The sequence below is a fragment of the Ptychodera flava genome, unplaced genomic scaffold, assembly GCF_041260155.1.
Source record: "Ptychodera flava strain L36383 unplaced genomic scaffold, AS_Pfla_20210202 Scaffold_29__1_contigs__length_4469600_pilon, whole genome shotgun sequence".
Classification (NCBI taxonomy): Eukaryota; Metazoa; Hemichordata; class Enteropneusta; family Ptychoderidae; genus Ptychodera; species Ptychodera flava.
In genome coordinates this window covers 1177543-1201230 of record NW_027248351.1, presented here as the reverse complement: position 1 = coordinate 1201230, position 23688 = coordinate 1177543, and the positions used below count along the sequence as shown (strand labels likewise).

Here is a 23688-nt window from a genome sequence, read left to right as displayed (position 1 = left end):
TACAACACATAATGGCGATTGTCATGTTTCGAAAAGGAATCAGAAACAATGACTCCATTTTGATGAGATCAGGCCGGCAATTAGCTTCATCAATCTTCAATGGGCGTAGACATCCCAAGTACTCCGTTATTGAGGCATGGGATGAATTTGACCGAATGTGTTATCCCCAAGAGTTGGCATCAGTGTTACCTCAGTTTGAATCAGTTTCTAGGTCAGGGCGTTCAAATCAACATCAAGGTCTTGATTTCGTTCTAGAAGAATTCAACAAAAATGTGAAACGATGGATTGTTGGACACACAGCTAATTCAGAGTTATGGGAAAGAGTAATTGCAAATTATGAGGACTTGTCAAAACTGAGAATGGCCATTTTCAACCTACTATCACTCAGTTATGGTGAGTCCCACATCAGAAATCGGCCTGATTATGATTACGATTTGCAGGAATTTCGTGTTTTACTTCGTAGAAGAGAGTACCTGATGCCAACTCCTGGTAGAAAACTCATATCTGTCTCTGGTAGTTTCTTGTCTACACAACTGCTTCAATTTGAAAACATTGCAAAAGACAGACGATTTGCTATCATCACCGATTACCTTGCACAAAGAAAATACCCCGAACGGATGCCTCATGTGAACCCTGTTTGTGTGACACAGGAGGAGGAGACCAATTGTTTGGGTGATGATAAAAAAACAAATGATCAACTCAAACAAGAAATAAGTCTTCTGCTATCAATGCTACCAAGTGAGGCACAAGTTGATTTTAGGAATCAACTTTCAAAGGCAAAAAAGAAAGAGTCACTATTAGACCTACTATACTCTTGTAGAGTAATTTTGGTGCACTATCAAATCGAATTAGCCACTTTTGAGTTCAGTGTCTTAAATGCACAAAATGAAAATGGCAAATAGAAGTTTTTTTTGAAAACCTTTTCTCAGGGTCTCAACCAAGCACAAAGTGACAACAAAGTACAATGATTTAAGAATACATATATATTTTTATTCAAAACAGGGTAACTTTTTTCTAAATAACATTCCAGCTGAGTACTGCATAGATGCAACACATGTCTTGTACCTGAGATAAGTGGCCTTTTGCCACTTTCTGAAACAACATGAGCACTCTTAAAACTGTGACAAATGCGATATCTCATTTGTTGCAATAGAGGCAACCTGGAAAAGGATCCAGAAATCAGAGTTCCATTTTGAAGTAATCACTCCTAAAAATCAATAACAAATCATTACTAAAAATCAAGTGCAATCACATGAAATCAAGGCAGTACTGATGAATATTTTTTGTAGATTTTAGATTTATAATTACTTAAGACACAAAACATTCCAATCATTTACTGTGATAATATATATTTTTGTAAAAAATTACAGATTTACATATATATATGATTTATATATGTAATTTATATCATGATAATCATTCACAACAGTAATTGAGCTTAAATTAAATCTTAAATTATGACATATATATTTAAGTATTTATTTCTTTGTTATTTATATATTATTCATGAATCTTAAAAATGTTCAAAAAGTAAATGTTTTCAACTGTAAAATGTAAAACTTTGTAAAGTCAAAGAAAGACTTGAATGTCCTGTCAGTTTTGACATCAACCCTCGATGCTATCCAGCCTTTCTACATTGTACCATAAAGAGGGAAGTTGACAAACATTACTGACACTTTGGTTAAACTGTTTCTTTTGTTCTGTTAAACACTAATAAAAACTGTTACTATGAAAAAAACAAACCATGACTCCTAATCATCTTTTAGGATAAAGTTGTCACCCTGCATTTTATCAATGGCATCCTGGATGATGTTCAGAACACTAACACGTCTTCCACGTGGCACCATGACATCATATCTGCAAAGGCACACAGCCCCACCACCTTGCCTATCAAATCGTTTGCCACGCTGGTAACTCTGATGAGCTGGAGGGGCTTGGCTTCTCTGTGTAATTCCAAGATAGTGGCTGAGGAAGGAAAAAGTGAGGCACAAAGGCTTGCATTAATTTTTATCTCAATTGTGAAAAAAAAGACATATCTACTTCAAGGATGTTCGAGCAGATAAAGGAAAACTGTTACGCTGCTTGTAGGCCACAAAATATGCATGTGACAAAGGACAGAGTACATACCAGGAGATATTAGCCTCCCCTTCATCCAGCACTCTCCTGAAGGCCCCACACAGATTGGCTGGAACACGGCCAACCTGCTTGCCTGCAATATCCTTTATTATTTGTTTCGGATTGCGTTTGTCAGCTTCCCTGGTTATGGTTTCATGTAGATACCCTGGTATGTCATCCAATGTTGGCATCAAGACTGACATGGCCTTGGGATCCTTCTTGTTATTAGGCTCCTTGGCCACAACAAGTTGGATGTCTACATGTGGCCTAATATGGAAGTAGTGATACCTGAAATATATAGTAAGGACATACCCGTCAAGCAACAAAGCTGATGCATCCTAAATGTATTCTCCTTCTAGTTATTATGTTTTGATCTAAAATTTATATCAATATTTCAGTAAGTTGTTCAACTTGTTAACCTACAGTGTACAATTACAAGAAAATAAATGATGTTTTCCACTGAAAACTTTGAGATGTAAAATATTCCTCTTTGCTGATATAATAAAAATTTTAGGCTATTAAATGATGCAGTCTAAGTTCAGACAGAAATTGGATAAACCATCAATCAACTTTGAAAACTGTAACTAGCGTTGGTGAATGTACAAATGAATCGGGGTCTTTATATTACCACAAAGTGACAATCATAAATGCATTTGATTTCAACACAATTGAATTACTTACCCACTTATGGTACTCTGAACCTTAATTGTGATCCTTTCAATTGTCTCGGCCATGATATCATAAAAACTGAAGAAAAAAAATAATGATGACGTTAGCCTTCAAGCAAGTATAACAGCGTAGCATTGAAGTGCAAGAAGTGCAGGAGTTCAGTATTTCTAAATTATAACTTATAAGTTCGTGTTCACATAATATCTAGCCGCATGAGCCGACAGGACCTTACATTTACGTAATGATCGTTCGTCAGTGGTCCGACCATCAGAATGCATGATGAACGCCTCTGGTTGATTAACAGTAAATGGCGACCACACCGAAACGGCAAAACTTTGCTTCTACGTCCAGTGTCAATGTTCCGTTTCGAAATATCGCGTGGAAGTTGCGTTAACGTTCATTTTCACTGTCGCACTGTGTCACAGTGAGAGGGAAACACTACCACGTGTACTGTGTAATAGGCTCACAATGCACTGCCGTCTCGTCTCTGTCTCTGATAGTCTCGTAATCATTTCTGTGGAGAAGTCGTCACCATGAGCATGAGGAGAGCAAGAATCAGTACGTACGTGCCCTGACGAATTGTTGTAGGACTTTGAAACTTCATCTGCAATCAAAATGTACGGCATCACTTACCTGATCTGGTGTTTGTAGCCGATCGAAAACAGTTCAGTTGGAGAATTAATGAACGATGTTTTTACCGCGAAACTAGCAGGCCCCGGGGTTTACATGCATCGTATGGCAATCTCTTGCGCATTGGCAATGCGCACAAACTTGATTGGTCGAGACAGCAACCCTTGACCTCGCTATGAATAATTCATTATTACCATGTTTGGCGATTTGGGAGACTGCCAGGAGGAACTGCGTTTCATCATGGCAACGTAGCAAATCAGAAAACAGAGATCAATAATACGAGCAGATATTAGAAAATTAGTGATGAAATACAACAATTTTATTTTTATTTCAGATCATTTAATTGACATACGAACATAGATGTGTTAAAATTATCATCTGAATATACCCAAACCACTGTTTGTTAACATACGCTACTTTTAAAATTATGGAAGACTTCACATAAGACAAAAATATTGCCACTACAACACTGCAGTACTGGAAAATACATTTCAAATTGTACTGGCTGACAAATGAATCTACTGAACAGTCGATCTGTGCAATGATTTTCAAACGACTTGCGTCTTTAAATTGAACTTTGATATCTTGATTTCCATCGATAAGCAACACAACAACGTATTCGAAAATAAACTTGTAATGTTTTCGTAACTCACGAACAAAATATATGAAATAAAATTGCAGGAACACATTCATCATAAAAATATATATCTGTGAAATGCGTTATTACTTGAAACAGCAGTGATGTTTCTCGCAACAAAATTCTTACGTAGGAGAGTACAAAGTATTTAATTTTCGGATCAAAACTTGATGCTACAGTCAGTATAGATAAAAGTACAATATCATCACATGGCTGTTGTAGATATCAAAATCACGAGGTGACGCTCACCTATTCCTGTACATGTTGGTAAAAGTTGGGTTGAAATCTAAAACATAAAGATTTGGTATCATGAACTTCACAAGAAATAAACGACAACGTTATAAATCGTGATCTACGCTGGTGTCACATTTCATGTTTGTTTACATCTTACACACGTCTGGGATGTAAGCGTCCTTAGTTACTACTATAACTTTGATATAATGTTTCTCGACACTATTGTAATTTCATACGGCAGCAACCACTTTTCTCAGGAAGGAGACCGATTATTCTCTCCCTAAAGAACACTATTAAACTGTCTAAAAACTATTGAAAATACAAGTAAGAAGCGACACACTTGTGAGAAAAAGCACTGTGAATATATCAAACTACCCGATAAAAGTCTAAACACAAAGAATTGCCCGCAGTCGACCCCCCTCTCGACATAGTGAGATCGACCTGGATACAACGCCCTCAACGTAGTTCTTGAACTTAGAATGGCGTCGATCACCAAGGTTGAAGTCATTGTTTATAATCTCAATCAGAGTAATCTTCCTCCATCGGATGGAAATATCGACAGATTTCAACAAAATTAACATCATTAGATATGCAGGTATTTTATCTCATCTTATTTTGCACACACAATTGATATTCCGCCCGATATTTATGGCGATGTAATGGAAGGTGTATCTGTACTATTGCCTGTACACAACCCCTTGTGGAGTTGACCAAATTTTCGCCGAAAATTTCACACAATTTGAAAGATTGTTTCATCGTATACAAAAGAAGTGAGCGACTGAATATCTAAGCTTGTCCGATCAAAAATCCCTATTTCAAAATGAAAATAACGCCAATATTTAAATATCAACAAACATTTTTTGCTCACGTGTTTACACACGTGAGCATATGTCGCAGCGATGTCTGTCTGTCTGTGTCCGTGTGTCTGTCTGTCTGTCTGTCTGTCTGTCTGTCTGTCTGTCTGTTGGTCCGATATCTCAAAAACGGCTCATCAGATCAGAATCAAATCTGGTACATAGATTCAGTTAGCAAATGGCAAGAACTGATTAGTTTTTGGTGTGTGGCTTGCATACTTTTTGCTCATTTGCATAATTAATGATTTTAGAAAAAAAAGACATTCATTAAAAACGACTACACACAATTTGATGAGATTTGCTACAAATGTTGATCACACCAAGATATATCAGTTGTGGGAACCATTAAGGGGTGACATGAAAGAGAGTTGCTAATTTGCATATTTAATGAACTTTCCTAATTAGGGATATATGTCTGATTCGACTCGATCAAAATCGACCAAACTTGGCATATTATAAAGATTCTATGATTTAACATTATTAAAAGTCATTAAGCATTTTAACTGCAGCCAATTCCTAATTTACATATCTAATGAAATTTGCTAATTAGAGATATAAATTCAAATTGACTGGACCAAAGTTGATAAAAACTTGCTACATGTATTGAAGCTACTATGATACCACATTTTTGAAAGTCTTTAAACATTTATAGTTCAGCCAATTCATGCATATTTAATAAACTTTCCAAACTAGGGATATACATCTGAATTAACTTGATTGTAGTTGTTGAAACTTGTTATAATACATCAAAGATACTGTGATATAATATTTTTAATTAAAAAAAAAATTTTTACTTCAGCCAATTCCTAATTTGCATATTAAATGAATTTTCATAATTAGGGATATTTTATCTGAATTGACTTGATCAAAATTGATGAAACTTGCTATGTACATTAAAGACACTATAATACAAATTATTAAAAGTTATTAAGCATTTTCTATATTAAATGAACTTTCCTAATTAGAGATATATATCTGAATCAACTTGACCAAAGTTGACAAAACTTGCTACATATATTGCAGATACCATGATACAACATAGTTGAAAATCATGAAGCATTTTCACTTAAGCCAATGCCGAATTTACATATTTAATGACCTTTGCTTATTAGGGATATATACTGGGATTTACTTGATCAAAGTTGGCAAACATGCTATTGTTATGTGGGTATTTCCCCCACACTCATCATGACCTGAGTTCAATTAGTCTAGAACATTCTCAGGTCACTGCCCTTAATGACCTTACAACCTTGAATTCAATTAGTCATGTTTGGAATGTTCTGGAAAGTTGATTAGTTGTGTAAGAGAGATAATTTTAGAACAGTAATTAGCATGTCAATAAAAGTTCTAGACTGTTCTTATATGCCTTATGTAAGCACATGTGTATAAAAGGGACGTGCACAGCTTCCAGTCAGACTTTCAGGGATCGTGTCTCTTGTGTGTTACTACATGTGCTTGGAAACCCAGCAGTAGTCATTCTCAAGACTTTTCAAGACCTTCACTGCCAACGCTGGATTTATACGTGGACTTTGTGCACTTCAAGCCTGCAAGCCAAAGGACTGTTCATTCATCCGACTGACTGTTACAACTCTGAGACTGGAGCTTTGCCGTCCCAGCTGAGATAAGTAGTCTGTACACATTAAAGCTTGTATTCTATCCCTAACTTAGCAATTAGTTTTATTTTCGTAATAAATTTTGTTAAACAGATAACTGCTGAGTTCACCCTTTTGTTCGTTTTCTCTGCACGTAACAAATTGGGGGCTTGTCCGGGATACGAATATTTTGAGCCGTTTGACAACATTTTGACAGCCTTTTCAAAACTACTGTATACTGTGAACTCAGCGAAATTTAATCATGGCGGAATTTAAACCAGAGGAAATGGATGACCTTGATCAGGACACATTTGATTCCCTCAGAAAAGACGACCTCATAGCACTGGCCAATTTCCTTAAAGTAGAAGTCAAAAGATCTATGCGCAAGAGGGAAATACAGTACCGTATTGCCAAACATCTAGTTGATTTAGGCCAATTTGAGGAATCCACCCTGAAAGATTATGAGCCCGAGTCTACCTCTGAACTCAGAAAATTAGAATTAGAATTGCAGACAAATTTGGAGATTAAGAAACTAGAATTACAAATGGAAGAAAGACAGAAAGAGAGAGAATTACAAATGAAAGAAAGATTAGAAATGAAACGTTTAGAGCTTGGACAGTCAGGAAAATTCTTCCCTTCAGACGGTTTTGACATCACTAAGCATTTCAGGTTAGTTCCCCCTTTCCAAGAAAAGGATGTTGATAAATATTTCCTTCATTTTGAGAAAATTGCTCAGAGTCTGAATTGGCCTAAGGAGTCCTGGTCTATGCTTTTGCAGAGTGCTTTGGTGGGTAAAGCCAGAGAAATTTACATTCAGTTGTCAGTAGAGCAGGCTTCAAATTATGATTCTGTGAAGGAATTAATTCTCAAGGGCTATGAGTTGGTGCCTGAAGCTTACCGTCAGAAATTTAGGGATTGTGAGAAGGTGAAAGATCAAACTTATGTTGAATTTGCTCGAACAAAAGAACAACTGTTTGATCGTTGGTGTTCTTCTGAAAAGGTCAGTCAGCATTATGACAAATTACGACAGCTTGTTTTGATGAGGAATTTAAAAGTGCATCCGGGTGACATCAAGACGTTTATCAATGAACAAAAGGCAGATACATTAGAGGTTGCTGACGTTTGCCGATGATTATTCATTGACCACAAATCTTCCTTCTCAGTTCGGTACACTTTCTTGTAATTATTGTAAGAAAGACAGCCATTTAATGTCAGAGTGTTTCAAATTGAAAAGAAAACGTGAAGGTCAAAGTGGTCAAAGTGGATCTAAGCCCACCGGCTTTATTTCTTCATCAACTCAATTAGTAATGTGTGCAACACATTTTCTGAGGTTAAACCCCTCTTATCCCCAATTAATGAGGTCAAGGTCAATTCTTCTCAAGATAGCATTATGGGTATTTTCGAACCATTTATTCATGATGGTTTTATATCACTTTCTAGTGATTTCTCTTCCGCTACCCCTGTCAAAATTTTAAGAGATACCGGGGCTTCCCAGTCTCTTTTGTTGGCAGATACTCTGCCGTTTTCTGAAAAGTCATTTTCAGGTTCTAAAGTTCTTAGTAAGGGGGTAGATTGTAATGACTACATTCCTGTTCCTCTCCATAATGTCTATTTGTCTTCGGACTTCGTTTCTGGATCTGTGACTTTAGGTATTAGGCCTTTTTTGCCTTTTGGAGGAATTCACCTTCTTCTTGGAAACGACCTTGCTGGGGACAAGGTCATTACTAATCCACTTATGACTGATAATCCTAGTTTAGATCAGAATCCAGAGCCAATAGAGGAAGAAATTCCGGTCTTTTCCCTTCATGTGCTATTACTCGAGCCATGTCAAAGAAAACTTCCGAGAATCAAAATACTCTCAAAAATAATGTCACAGATGTTGACTTAAATGACACCTTTCTCAGTCAGGTGTTTGACACGGATCATTCCGTTATCCCTCGTGGATTTGAAACTTCCAGTAAAACTTCTGCTGACCAAAGTCAGACATTTTCTAGATCAAATCTCATTGCAGAACAACACAAAGACCCAGATATTTTGTCTTTGTTTGACAGGGTAGATGATGAGGATAAAACTTCAGATAGCTCTGTTCCTATTATACAAAATCTGGTATTCTCATGCGTAAATGGAGACCTCCAGATGTTTTGGTTGATGACGATTGGGCTACAAAACATCAATTGTGGTTCCAAAGCCCTATCGTGCTGAAATATTGCGCCTGGCCCATGAAACCCCCTGGGCTGGTCACTTAGGAGTCAGGAAAACTTATCATAAAATTCTCAGTCACTTTTATTGGCCTAATCTCAGGCAGGATGTAGCACATTTCTGTAAAACTTGTCACACATGTCAAATGGTAGGAAAGCCAAATCAGACCATTCCAAAGGCCCCTTTACAGCCAATTCCTGCATTTCAAGAACCATTTAGTAGGATACTAATAGACTGTGTTGGGCCCCTACCAAAAACAAGATCAGGAAATGAGTACATGTTGACAATTATGTGTACATCAACTCGGTTCCCAGAAGCCATACCACTGAGAAACATAAAGACTATAGTGAGAGCTTTAGTCAAATTTTTCACTTTATTGGCCTCCCTAAATGTGTCCAGTCCGATCAAGGCTCCAACTTTATGTCTGGATTTTTCAACAAGTAATGGATCAGCTAGGCATTAAACAGTATAGGTCATCCGCCTATCATCCAGAAAGTCAGGGTGCTCTTGAGCGATTTCATCAAACTTTGAAAAACATGATTAGGACCTACTGTTTTGACACAGAGAAGCAGTGGGATGAAGGAATTCATTTTCTGCTCTTTGCTGTTAGAGAGTCAATTCAAGAGTCTCTTGGTTTTAGCCCATTTGAGCTTGTATTTGGACATACAGTCCGTGGCCCACTTAAGCTCGTTAAAGAGAAATTCCTATAAGACAATGATGATTGTTTGAATATTTTGCAATATGTGTCAGATTTTCGTACAAAACTCTCTAAAGCATGTGAATAGCCAGAGAAAATCTTGAGTCATCTCAGCAGTCAATGAAAATCAAATATGATAAAAGCACCTCAAAACGGAAGTTTGAACCAGGTCAAAAAGTTCTTGTTCTACTTCCGTTTCCTGGCAAACCACTCAATGCTCGTTACTTTGGGCCATACCTAATTGACAAAAAATTGAGTGATTTAAATTACATCATAATAACACCTGACAGGCGAAAACAAAAACAGTTATGCCACATAAATATGCTTAAGCCATATTTGGATAAGGATAATCCTACTAAAACACAGCCTGTCAGTGCAGTCAGTTCAAACCATTATGACGATAGTGATACTGAAACTGACTTGAATGAAAATACTCTAAACTCAAAGCTGGGCTCTGTCAAGCTTCAGAACTAAGAAATCCTGGAGAAGCTGGAGTCTACAAAGTTGGCACACCTCAAGCCAGAACAACAACAAAGGGTGAAAGAACTGCTCCACAAATATAAACACCTGTTTCAAGATGTTCCAACGAGGACAAACGTCATCTATCACGACGTTGATGTTGGGGACAGTAAGCCTGTAAAACAACATCCATACAGACTGAATCCAACAAAAGCGAAATATCTCCAGGAAGAAGTCAAATACCTGCTGGACAATGACTTTATTGAACCCAGTAAAAGTAACTGGAGTTCGCCGTGCATACTTGTTCCCAAATCAGATCACAGTTATCGTATGTGCACGGACTTTAGGAAGGTCAACACTTTAACAAAGACAGACACTTTCCCAATCCCGAGGATTGATGACTGCATCGACCGAGTGGGAAAAGCCAAGTATGTGACGAAATTTGACCTACTGAAGGGATTTTGGGCAAGTCCCTCTGACGGATCGTGCTCGTGAAATATCCGTCTTTGTTACACCAGACGGATTGTTCCAGTACAAGGTGATGCCATTCGGAATGAAGAACTCTCCGGCAACGTTCCAATGGATGATCAACGACGTCATATCCGGGCTATACGGATGTGTAGCTTACGTTGACGACGTCGTCCTGTATAGTGACACCTGGGAGGAACACATCAAGCTCATGCGGAAGTTCTTTGAGAGACTGAGTAAAGCAATGTTGACTGTCAACCTTGCCAAATCTGAGTTTGGTTGGGCGAGGGTGACTTACCTCGGACATACTGTAGGACAGGGTGAGGTAAAACCTGTTGATGCCAAAATCAGTGCCATTTCAAGTTTTCCCATACCAAACTGCAAACGACAACTGATGCGCTTTCTCAGTATGGCTGGTTACTACAGAAAATTCTGTCCAAATTTCTCCACAATTACTGAGCCTTTGACTAACTTACTTAAAAAAAGTAACGTTTGTTTGGTCAGAGCAATGCCAACAGGCATTTGATACACTTAAAGCCATACTGCAAAGTGCCCCAGTGTTGTCTGCACCAGATTTCACTTTGCCATTCAAATTAGCTGTAGATGCTAGTGATACGGCTGCTGGTGCTGTTTTATTGCAAGAGGATAGTCATGGTGTAGATCATCCTGTTTGCTATTTTTCACGCAAATTTAACAAATCCCAGAGAAACTACTCTACAATTGAAAAAGAGTGTTTATCTTTGATATTAGCTTTACAGCATTTTGAAGTTTATGTTACTTCTTCAAATCAGCCAATAGTGGTTTATTGATCACAACCCTCTTGTTTTTCTGCAGAAATTTAAAGGGAAAAATCATAGATTGCTAAGATGGAGTTTAATGTTACAGGAGTTTAATCTTGACATTATGCATATCAAAGGCAGAGACAATTTAATTGCAGACTGTCTCTCTCGTATTTAGAGCTTATTGTTGTTCACACTTTTAAGATTACATTTGTAAAAGAAAGATTTTTCTTTGAAAAATTTTCTTTTTTTTGAAGAGGGGTGTGTTATGTAGGTCATTTCCCCCACACTCATCATGACCTGAGTTCAATTAGTCTAGAACATTCTCAAGGTCACTGCCCTTAATGACCTCACAACCTTGAATTCAATTAGTCATGTTTGGAATGTTCTGGAAAGTTGATTAGTTGTGTAAGAGAGATAATTTTAGAACAGTAATTAGCATGTCAATAAAAGTTCTAGATTGTTCTATATGCCTTATGTAAGCACATGTGTATAAAAGGGACGTGCACAGCTTCCCGTCAGACTTTCGGGATCGTGTCTCTTGTGTGTTATTACATGTGCTGGAAACCCAGCAGTAGTCATTCTCAAGACTTTTCAAGACCTTCACTGCCAACGCTGGATTTATACTGTGGACTTTGTGCAACTTCAAGCCTGCATGCTAAACGATTGTTCATTCATCCGACTGACTGTTACAACTCTGAGACTGGAGCTTTGCCTTCCCAGCTGAGATAAGTAGTCTGTACACTTTAAAGTTGTATTCTATCCCTAACTTAGCAATTAGTTTTATTTTCGTAATAAATTTTGTTTAAACGGAAACTACTGAGTTAACCCTTTTGTTCGTTTTCTCTGCACGTAACACCAGGTTAAAACAATATCAAAAGTCATTTCACATTTTCATGTCAGCTAATATATAATTTGCATGTCTAATGAGCTTTCATAGCTCGGCATGTATGGCTTGAAGGACTTGGCCAACGGTATTTACACTTGCTATATAAAGTGGTGATACTATGACAGCAGTAAAAGAACTTTGATATTTTTTTATTTCAGCTAATTACATAATATTTGTATACCTCATGACCTGATTGGCGGTGATTATTGTTCATTACATTGATCATAATATTTTCAATGAAGTTGCAAACATGTGGCCAAAGGTTAAAATTTACACATAACTGCAATATATAATGAAACACGTGAGCATTTTCAGTTCATATCTGGTTGACCAATGTTGTCATGGGGGTATGCCGTGTACAACGGCAGTCAAATACCTCCATGACAAAATTGGTCAAAATTGTTGATGATAAATCCACAAAACATCTCCGTTTTGGATTTCTAACATCCCTGAGATGAATTGACTGACAAAATCACATTTTTGTCAACAACCATATTTCTAAATTTGTAAAAATAACCTTGCAATCAACTTGTTGCCATGACATCCTTGTCAACAATGCAGTCAAGTCAATGCAATGCATTCAAACTTCAACGCTCACAAAATTATTCCTTTAAAAAAATTCCTCCAAATTCTGACATTTTGATGTCATGTAGACATACACTTCATTTTGGTGTATTTTATTTACCTGGAAAATACTTTGATTTGGTCTCTGTGATGATACTCTACAACACCAATTTTATCACCCATGACTGCAATGTACCAGGGTGAACTCACCTTATATGTTAATAGTTCAAAATACCTTACTCTATCATATCCATATTTACAGATAGAATTAGTTAAGGTATCACAAGAATAAACATGATCATTTTCATCCACAGCAATGCATCCATATCCCGCAGTGCTCCTTATCATCTTTAATCCGAATTCATGTAAAAAATTCAGGTCGCTGTCAAAACACTTAATGATGTGATTGCCCCAGTCATAAACCATGATGACATTTTTGCTGTTTACAACCATAGACACCGGCCTGTTGAGTTCTGTTTGGTTGCTGATCGTTTTAACATATTTTCCACTTTGAGTGTACTTGACCAGGCTATCACCTCTGTCCACATATGTCCTCAAACGCAAAATGACCAAAATAAAGTCATCCATCAGAGCTATGTCAAAGACATCTGTAGTCTCTCCAGGTAGAGTAATTGTTTTGATAAATTTACCATTTTCATCACAAACAACAATATGTTTATTTTCATCATCAAGTATGAAATAGTGGTTGAAATGTGAGATGGCTACACTCTTTGGCCGGAATGGCTTTGCAAACTGACCATCAAAGCTTCCTATGACTTTGTCACAGGTATAATCTTTGTTCAATATCTGTACAATATTGTTACCAGTGTCACACACCACAAGTTTATCACGGTGGAAGGCTATACCTCTTGGTCCATTGAACTTTTGTCCTTGCTCATGATGTTGACCATTGACCAATGTCATTGACCAGCCACCTGAAAGGTCAAAGGTCAAATCTGTGAAAAATATTGAATGCATTGTTACACAGCTTACTACCATACTGTACTGCTGTAAAAGTAACACTTTAATTCACATAATTTTTTTTAATGCCACAGAATTATTTTTAAACCAAAATTAATCCTTTTAAGTGTGATATTATTTTTTACAATTTTCATTCAATTATTGGTGATTTTGCAAAGTTACCATGGCAAGATTTTCAACAGAAATAGGCAAAATCAGTATTTCTGTCACATATTTTAATTTTTTATACTAAATTTCAAATTCTTCCAATTTCACACATTTGTTTATTTTACAGATGTAGCTATTGTGTACCAAAATACAAAGTCTTTCACTTATTACTAGTAACCATGGCAACATGCTTTTAAGACAATTGCTCAAAATATTTATTTTCCAGTAACTTTTGTATTTTTTTGTATTAGGTCCAAAATTTCTTCGCAAAAGGTCACATATTGACATAAACTTGTTTAATATATATTAATGCATTGGTATTATCATGTGTAACAAGTAACCATGGCAATACACAAGGTCAAAATTTGTTTTTTCTTCATATTCTGTTTTGCTTTTGAAGTAAAATGAAAATTCCTTCGCAAAAGTTGTAAGACTAAAGAAAGCTTGTTCATAGTGTCGCAATACATTGATACATAAACAACGGTTTTTTTTGTTTTGTTTGTTTTTTTTTTTGCTCAAAATGACCATTTTCTCATACTTTGTTCTTAGTTGAAATAAAATTCTCAAGGAAATATTAACATACTGTTGTTCAAATTTGTCATAACTGTTTTAAATTTCTTAAACTAAATTTTTCAAATATATCACATTTGTTTATATTTAAGATGTGGCAGTTGTTTATCAAAACCTGAATTCATTCAAGTATTACTCAAACCATAGCACGTTTTTTATACCAATGGCTCAAAATATTTGTTTTTCTGTTACTTTTGTATTTTATGCATTACATCCAAATTTTTTTGGCAAAAGTTCACAGATGGGCATTAGCTTTTTTTATTATGCATTAATGAATTTGTAAAGGCAAGCATAACAAGTAACCATTCAAACAGAATGGTCAAAATTTGCTTTTACCAGAAGTACATCAAAATTACAGTGTACTTAGAGTCATTACTGTTCCTGGCATGAATGCAGTCATGGCATGCCATCAATGATTTTAAGATGAACTGTAGTCAAACACTTGAGTCAATTCATGTCAATGCCATAGTTCATGTGGGACGATCTAGGGAGTACCAATACCTGTGTAGCTTGTGTGTCACTTGAAGTTGTACATGTCATAGTTTTTGATGTACTAAACACAGAAATAGAAAAACTTGTGATATCAGTATCTCAAATAGATATGAATTATTTCATAGATTTTTCTCTATTGTATAGTTATAGTACTTTTGTGAGAAATTGTACAAGGATTTTGATTAGACTTTAATAATCAGTCCTGGTCATTTCCAAATTGGTGACGCTACACCATGATATTATTTCCACCATCAGCCATCACCAACCGGATTAAATCATCAATAAGATTACAGTCACTGCAGGTTCACGTAAACATTGTATTAATCACTATCAGTTACTTTCAGCCTGCTTTTGGCTGCAAAATCCCAAACTTCACACGTCTTTCATGATAAAAATGATCCTATGTTCTCCAAGAACACTTTGTCAAACAGTAAGACTATCAAGCAAGCAGCAACCAAGATATTTACTATCCATTTAGATTACCCCTTTCATGATTTCCTCTATCTCTCACATGTAGAATTTTTGATAGCTGCCATCTCCAATACAAATGGAGTTTCCTGAACGATCTGTGTAGAGTTTTCTGAACGATCTGTGTAGGTACACCATTGATATTTTGCAAGACTTAAGGCGAGAGTCCAGGCATCAAAGCAGTAAATGAGATTTGGTTGTTCGAGCCAGACTAAAATGATACGTGATTTTGAAGATGTGTGTAGACTGAGTGGTCACTGTTCGACATTATGACACAATAGAGCGTGATAATTAATCGTTTATTTCACAAATTAAATCCATATTCCCATGAAATGTGCATGGCTAAGTGTTTTGGAAAAACCCTCTTTTTAACTCAGTCTGACAATATTTTTGACGTGATAAAACAACAATACATGAAAAAGTTATGAGGATATGATGAAACCGATACGCCGCCTCTGTCGGCGAGAGGCACAGCAAGGGTGAAAGTGTTTTCTGGCTGAACAAGCAGGATTTGCTCCGGGTCAACACGGCTTGCAACATCTTTCGTAAACCACCCGTGCCCGTTTGTTGTGCATGACATGGAATTAAGTTTGTCGATAAAAGGGGAATTGTTGACTGGCTGTGAACACAGGTGTAAACTTTTTCGTTGTCGGAGGTGATTGGACAAAAGGTATGAACACATAAAACAAAGTGTGAAGTAGTTTATTAAAAAAAATTGCATAAAAGATTGTAATGTTAGAGTGCAGCTGGGGAAGTTTCGATTTTTGCCTGTTCCCCCTTTCGGTTTCTTTTGCTGCAGATATTGCAGCTGTTTTCGTGTACATGTCTTCCCACTGAGGTAGGAACTGTTTTGTTTTGTTTTTCTCCTTTTCTGTTTGCATCGTTTTGTTTTTGTCTTTTTTTTCTCTGTATATATTTCAAAATGGTTACAAAAATAAAAGTCTTACTGTTTCAGATTGGCACATGTTACATGTCACAATTCCGAGCTGTACAGTCAGTGACACTTTGGGCGAAGCCATATATATCAAAGGAATAGCAATAAGCCATGCAAACTATTGCTAGCTTTTGAGGAGAAAAGTAAGTTTTCAGTGTTCATTCTAGGATTTAAAAACAAGGGCCACTATGGGCCCCAACTCCTGTCCCAAGGGGGCCATTTTAGAAAATCGGGGGCCATCATTATCACACATGTATAAACCTTGAATTTTCTGCAGAAAATACTATTATAGTCTATCAAGTCAAGAAAGGGAGAATATTGAGATCGGGCCTTTGTGACCAACCAAGCCTACTGCAAAGTTGTCCCCAGTACCATGGAGGTAGCAGCTACCCGTACTTACGCAACAGGCCCAACAATGGCAACAGCAAACTAACCGTTTAGTTTGATTCAATTGTTTACGTGTGTGAAGACCTCAAAGTGGTCCCCGACTTCAAAGTGGTCCCCATCCTAAATGTCCGGTAAGATAGGGGGTTAAACTCAAGTCTGACGACACCTACCGCATAATGGACGCTTTTGTTGTCACACGGACGTTTCCGATGTAATATCAGCTGCTATTTTAGTATTTAATACTTAGAGTTGGGAAAAATGTACAAAATAAGGGCTGAGCACAGAATTAACAATGGGGAGGGCTAGTGTCTACATCAATCATGACTTATCTATAAAATGACTCATTTGAAGTCATATCGATATTTGGAAGTCATTCTAATCGCTGCTCGTAAATACATAAACGGATATGAAATACAATTTGCAGCATTGCTGTGGCGTATCAATCGCACTTGCGGGGTCAAAAATTCATCGCCACAAGCCAGCCCATAGACATTTTTGGTAGTTTACTTCGACCGGTACTATAACACTGGTCAGTTCACGACCCATTGTCTACTTCTGCTAGCTACCTCAATAATATAAACATGTATTTTCAACCGTTTTCCCGTGAGCCGACGTCCACGAATTCTGCAACGTTTGCCCTCTCGCGTAATTGAATACTTTGGGTCTGTCAAAAGTTCAGAACCGAGCAGAAACAGTCGACGGCTCTTAAAAAAAGCTGAAATTATAGATGTTGCCACATTCAACATAATTAACGGAAGTAGGAGATGAGTCATAGATAGTCAGAGATAAAGTAGGTACATGTGAATTTATTCAAAGACTAAGCTATTTCATTATTTTGCGAGGTAAATAAAAAAACCGATTGGTGTCGTAGTAAACTACAGAAAAGGTCTATGGACAGATTAACAGCGGTTCTAAAGCGATATCTCTTGACACGAATGCAATCTATAGGCCTCAGCATTATGCTACGAATGCACAGATGTAAAATACACCCGAATAGGGATCGAGGCCAATATTTTAGGGGGATATTTTTCTTAATTTTTGTTTACAAAGATATCCAATACCTACCATAGAAAGTGACGCGATTAAGGTAATACATTACCTAAAAGAAGTTGAATACAGCAGACGGAGCGTAAAATTATCAGAATTTTCATGGACACCTTTGAAGTCAAGAGGACGCTTTTGAAGTCAACTAATTTCTTTATTCTTTACTAAAAGTTTGAAAAAACAGGAAGTGTACTCTTGTCTTATTTATACCTGATACTTAACAGGTCGCATATTCAATTGTAAAATCAAAACATTCTTTCTTTAACATAAACGATTGAATACAGGACAGAGAGCGTAAAATCATCAAAAATCTTTGGGGACCACCTTGAGGTCAAAAAGACATTTTTGGAGTCAAACTGATTTAAATTCTTTATTCAATACCAAAAGTTGGACAAAATCAAAGAAGTGTACTATAGTTTTATTAATACCTGATACTTCACAGGTCGCATGTTACATTTTTCAAGTCAACACATTCTTTCTTTAACATAAACGATGTTGAATACAGCAGAGAGACCGTAAAATCATCCCAAGTTTTCGGGGACCACTTTGAAGTCAAAAGGACACTTTTGGAGTCAAACTGATTTCTTTTAAGCAATACTAAAAGTTGACAAAAATCCAAGGAAGTGTACTATAGTCCTATTAATAACTGATACTTCATAGGTCACATGTTACAATTTTCAAGTTAGAACATTGCTTCAATTACGCAAAAGAAGTTGAATAAAGCAGACAGAGTGTACAATCATTCGATTTTCCCGGGGACCACTTTGAAGTCAAAATGACACTTTTGGAGCCAAACTGATTTTCCTTATGCAATATTAAAAGTTGGACAAAAAAAGGAAGTGTACTATAGTTTTATTAATACCTGATACCTCACAGGTCGCATGTTACATTTTTCAAGTCAACACATTCTTTCTTTAACATAAACGATGTTGAATACAGCAGAGAGACCGTAAAATCATCCCAAGTTTTCGGGACCACTTTGAAGTCAAAAGGACACTTTTGGAGTCAAACTGATTTTCTTTATGCAATACTAAAAGTTGACAAATATCCAAGGAAGAGTGCTATAGTCCTAACAATACCTGATACTTCACAGGTCGCATGTTCCATTTTTCAAGTTAGAACATTGCCTCAATTACGCAAAAGAAGTTGAATAAAGCAGACAGAGTGTACAATCATTCGATTTTCCCGGGGACACTTTGAAGTCAAAGGACACTTTTGGAGTCAAACTGATTTTCTTTATTCAATACTAAAAGTTGACAAAAATCCAGGGAAGTGTACTATAGTCCTATTATACCTGATACACAGCTGGCATGTTACATTTTTCAAGTCAACAATTCTTTTCAATTTTCCTTAAAAGAAGCTGAACATAGCAGATGGAGCATGTAATCAAGTGGAATTTCCGTGGACACCTTTACGGACATTTTGGTGTCATGTGTATTTTTTCAATACAATACCAAATGCGTGATAAATCAGTAGAAATGTAGAATAATCCTACAAGTAACTCTGTCTTATAAACTCAATCTCATACACACATACAAATGGACGATGAGCATTATTTAGCCAAAAAAAATCCTTATTTAACTGTACATAAATTTTACCAGTAGAGTAAAGCACAAGAGCAGTTTTTCTCTATAAAGTAAAATAACTACTTTCAATAACCGGAAAAATGAGATAAAGGGCATCAATTTCACAAAAATAGAAGCACATTACCAAAGGCCAATACGGTTTTGTTGTGCTATGTAGAGAATAGCTTTTTGTGACACATATGTTTATGAAGATAGATACTTTGATAGCACATTTCAAAAAATGTCAAAAAAGCTGCATTACCACTAATACAAATTGAAAATATTATTATAATTTGAACATCACAGTAAGATTATCCCTGAGAACAAATCAGCCAGTGGTATGAGATGAGTAGTGTTTAGAGAAAGAGATTTTTTGATCAATAATGGAAAACATGGCATCAATGACACTTGGCTCTCATTTGATTTGATGAGGCAGGCCACAGTGTGTATACTTAACTATGTTTACCCTTGGCAACATGCATACAAAGTTTCATAGCCATTGGAAGAGGGATTTCAGAGAAAATGATTTTTGACCAAATATGGGAAAAGTTGCGCACAAATGCCTATATGAAAATATTCACCAAAAATTTGAAGACAATAAACCGAGTTGCCTCTAGATACATTAAAAACAAATTTCAAACCAATCAAAACATTTACTTCAAAGAAAATTATTTTTTGACCAAAATATTGCCCCAAAATGCAAAAAAAAAACAAAAACACAAAGATGAAAATTTCACCACAATTTAAGAAATCATATAGAAAACAACTCTAGAGTCAAGAGTATTAAGTTTCAAAGCAATCCAACAAGAAATTTGAGAGAAAAACATTTTTTGACCAAAAATTGGAAAAATTGCCCCAAAAATACAAAATTGCAGATTTCATCATATATTCAAGATATCATATTTAGTTCATCTGTAGGAACCTGTATACCAATACCAAATATCAAAGCTGTCAGATGGGCGGTTTTGATGAAATAAAGTTTTGACCAAAAATGACAAAAAAAATTCCTTAAAAGTACAGATTTGCATATTTCATTACAATTTGAACAAATCTAAGTTGGGTTATCCCAAGGGACCTATATACAAAATAACAAAGCTGTCTGACCAGCGATTATGAAGAAGATTTTTTACCAAAAACGCCTTTTTTGGCGCTAATTTGCATATTTTCAACAATATCAAAAAATACCATCAAGGACAGTGTGCTCACATTCGGTTTGAATTGGTAAATTCAAGAAATATTTAAACCAGAAAAACAAGAATGACAAAAGCAAATAAGGTCTGCAACTTAGGTACTTGAGGTCGTCTTTGGGAATATCCTCTTCTATAGCAACAGGACAAGCAGATCCTACATACAGAAAGCAACATCAACAAAAAATTAGCCAGAGAAGCTTGACAAAAAGAAAAGGTGGGAGAGTGGGGAAAAAATAAAGAGTGGGAAAAAATGTACAAGGGATCTGGTAAAAAGTAATGCTACCTCATCAATCTTCTCCTCATCAATCTTCTAGCCCCTACCCCCTCCTGAATATCAAATGTTCCACCCCTTAAATAAAACCAGCTGACAGGAAATGTATTTACAACCTTGGGGATGTTTTAATTAATGCTATGAGTGCTATCATTCAAATGTAAACAACACTTAAATCAGTTACAGATAGTGAAATGCCTTTCACTGCGGGGGGGGGGGGATTACAACATCTGGAATTATCCTTGATCCTAATTTCTCATCAGTTCTTATGTGTCTTAACATGCAAAAGTTGCAAAAATTGGTTCGCAATGAAATATTTACTTCAACTTTGTTTTCTGGATCAAATTTTACTACAAACTGATATTAAATATGACAAAATTATGTTCACAGCCTTCGAAACTCTCTCACAACATATCCTGGTTGGTGTAGGTCATTTAAGGTCACAAACTGAGAAAATTACCTAAAATATAAAAATTTGGGGGTTCCCAACACTTTGAGCAGAAAATTTATCTAATAACATCCCTCGGGACTTTTGTACCAAATTAAAAAGCTATCAGACAAGTAATTTTGAGAACAAGTTGTCTGTCCAGGAGCTTTAAAAAGAAAATATTTTTTAAGATTTTTTGACCAAAAATGACAAAAATTGCCCAAAACAGTAATATTTCCAATTTTGTCGTAAGTTCAACAATTAGAAGGGTAACACCCTTGTAAACATCCAATCCAAATTTGAGAGCAATTTCTGAAAAGAAGAAATTTTACTTAAAATGAGAAAAATAACCAAAAAATTCAGCAAAAATACAAAATTCAAGATATCTTCACAATATTCATAAAACTGATTTTCATCAACCTGAGGAACCTGTATACCAAATATCAAAGCTATCAGATTTGTTGTTTTTGAATAAAAAAATTTTTGACCAAAAATTCGGAAAATTGCCCTAAATTACAAATATGAAAATTTCAATTCAATTTGTATAAACTTGACTGAGGTCATCCTGAGGAACATGTATACCAACTTTCAAAATAATCAGATGAGTGGTTTCAGAAAAAATACCGCAATTATACGGTGTCGCTCAAATTTGATCAGAATTGGTATATACCAGTATGGGTTACCAATGATCAACAATAAATGTTGTTTCTATCTGTTCAGTGGAGGAAAATTCTACGTTGATGTTATGGCAATGATTTCTGCACAGTACAACCAGAAAAACAACAAGAAATATTTAAACCAGAAAAACAAGAATGACAAAAGTAATTAAGGTCTAACTTTTGGTACTGGAGGTCAACTTTAGCAACATGCATAGCAGAAACAAGCCCCTCTTAGTTTAGTATAAACTGTCTTCCCCATCTACTGTCTATGGTTGCAGCTGGTCTGTTAATATGTAACAGTTCATAAACAATGACAGGAAATGAGTCAAGATCAGTGGTGTTTGCCTGTTTTTTACTGGCATGCCTCCTGCACATTTACTGGATTTCACTTTTTCTTACCTCATTTGCACATTTTTGACACTGATGTGTTCATTTGAAGAAATTCACATCTAAACCCCTGCATCTACCTGTACACCAAATACTGAGATGGTAGCTTTGGCGGTATGGGAGCCTTTGTGTGTGACGGACATACATCTGCACATACCCACAAATATACAGACATACAGACATGCAAATTGGATGCAAATGAACTGATTCAGCTTATATGATAACCTCACATTGGAATACCAAATGTGAGCTAAAAATTAAAAAAAATATATTCTCAATCATATTTTTCATCTACGCAACAAATAGCAAATCAGTAAATACTGCGGTTATCAAGATATTTGAGTGACTGGACGCCTCACAAACGGACATACATACATACTGACAACGGATGCCGGACAGATACCCATCCCAATAGCTTCAAAAGACTATCGTATAGTAGCTAAAAATGAAAATTTCACCACAATACTAACGAAAATCACCATAAACATCCTGCATACAGAGTTTCAACAAAATCTAGACTGCCGTTACAGAGTTTAAGCGTTTGCTGGATTTTCTCTGTTTTCTACCACATTTCTTTTTTTTTACCTCATCATCATATTTTGAAGACTGACACTTTCATTTGAACAAATTCACATCTCCACCCCCAGGTGCACCAGTACACCAAATACTACAATGGTAGTGCTGCGGTTTTTGAGTTTTCGATGTGCACGAAGATAGCATGCACACATACTAACATACATAAATGTAGACACCGCTGACCTACCATAAAAACTCTTTTTGGTATAATATACATACATGTATACACCAAATGTGAGCTAAAAATTGTCCTGAAAATAGAAAATTGTGGATTTATCAAAATTTGAATATTTCACAATTTGATCATCCCTATGAACCTGTATAACAAATATCAGTGCTGTCAGACAAGGGGTTTTGGTGTAAAAAATTCTATTTTGTTTCAGCCAAACCTTAAAGCCCCATACAGCAGCAAATGTGTTGTAAACCAATCTCAAATTATCCTCAGTTTTCCAAGGGTTTTCTTCAAGTAAGACACATTAAAGACCAAAAAAGTGTACAACACTGTCGATAGCCTAAGAAGTAGCATTTAAATTCAAACTTTTAACATGATTTTAGATTTTCCGAGAATTTCAAAAAACAAGTCATTGACAATGACATAGTCCCCACTTGTAATAGGAGTATTAGTCTTGATGGGGCAGGGAAATGTGGTCATTAAGAAGTATCACTGGAGTGTACATGTATATGTTCAGATCTATGGGCACATAGGTCTATGTCATTGTTCCCAATTTGAAACAAGAGGCATGTCTAAGTTATGGTTTTAAATCGGGAAAAAAGATCAGACCTCTAGCTGAATTGGCCAGCCAA

The 23688-nt window shown here is 36.1% G+C and overlaps 1 protein-coding gene across 1 annotated transcript; it reads right to left on the bottom strand.

The window, feature by feature from the left end:
* Positions 1-968: 968 nt before the first annotated feature.
* LOC139127229 (uncharacterized) lies at positions 969-3632 on the bottom strand. The gene is made up of 4 exons (XM_070693143.1): positions 3418-3632; positions 2797-2862; positions 2128-2403; positions 969-1965 (listed from the first exon to the last, which is right to left on the bottom strand). Exons 2-4 carry the CDS (start codon positions 2847-2849, stop codon positions 1752-1754), a joined length of 543 nt encoding a protein of 180 aa, XP_070549244.1. The 5' UTR covers positions 2850-2862; positions 3418-3632; the 3' UTR covers positions 969-1751.
* Between the last annotated feature and the right edge of the window lie 20056 nt (positions 3633-23688).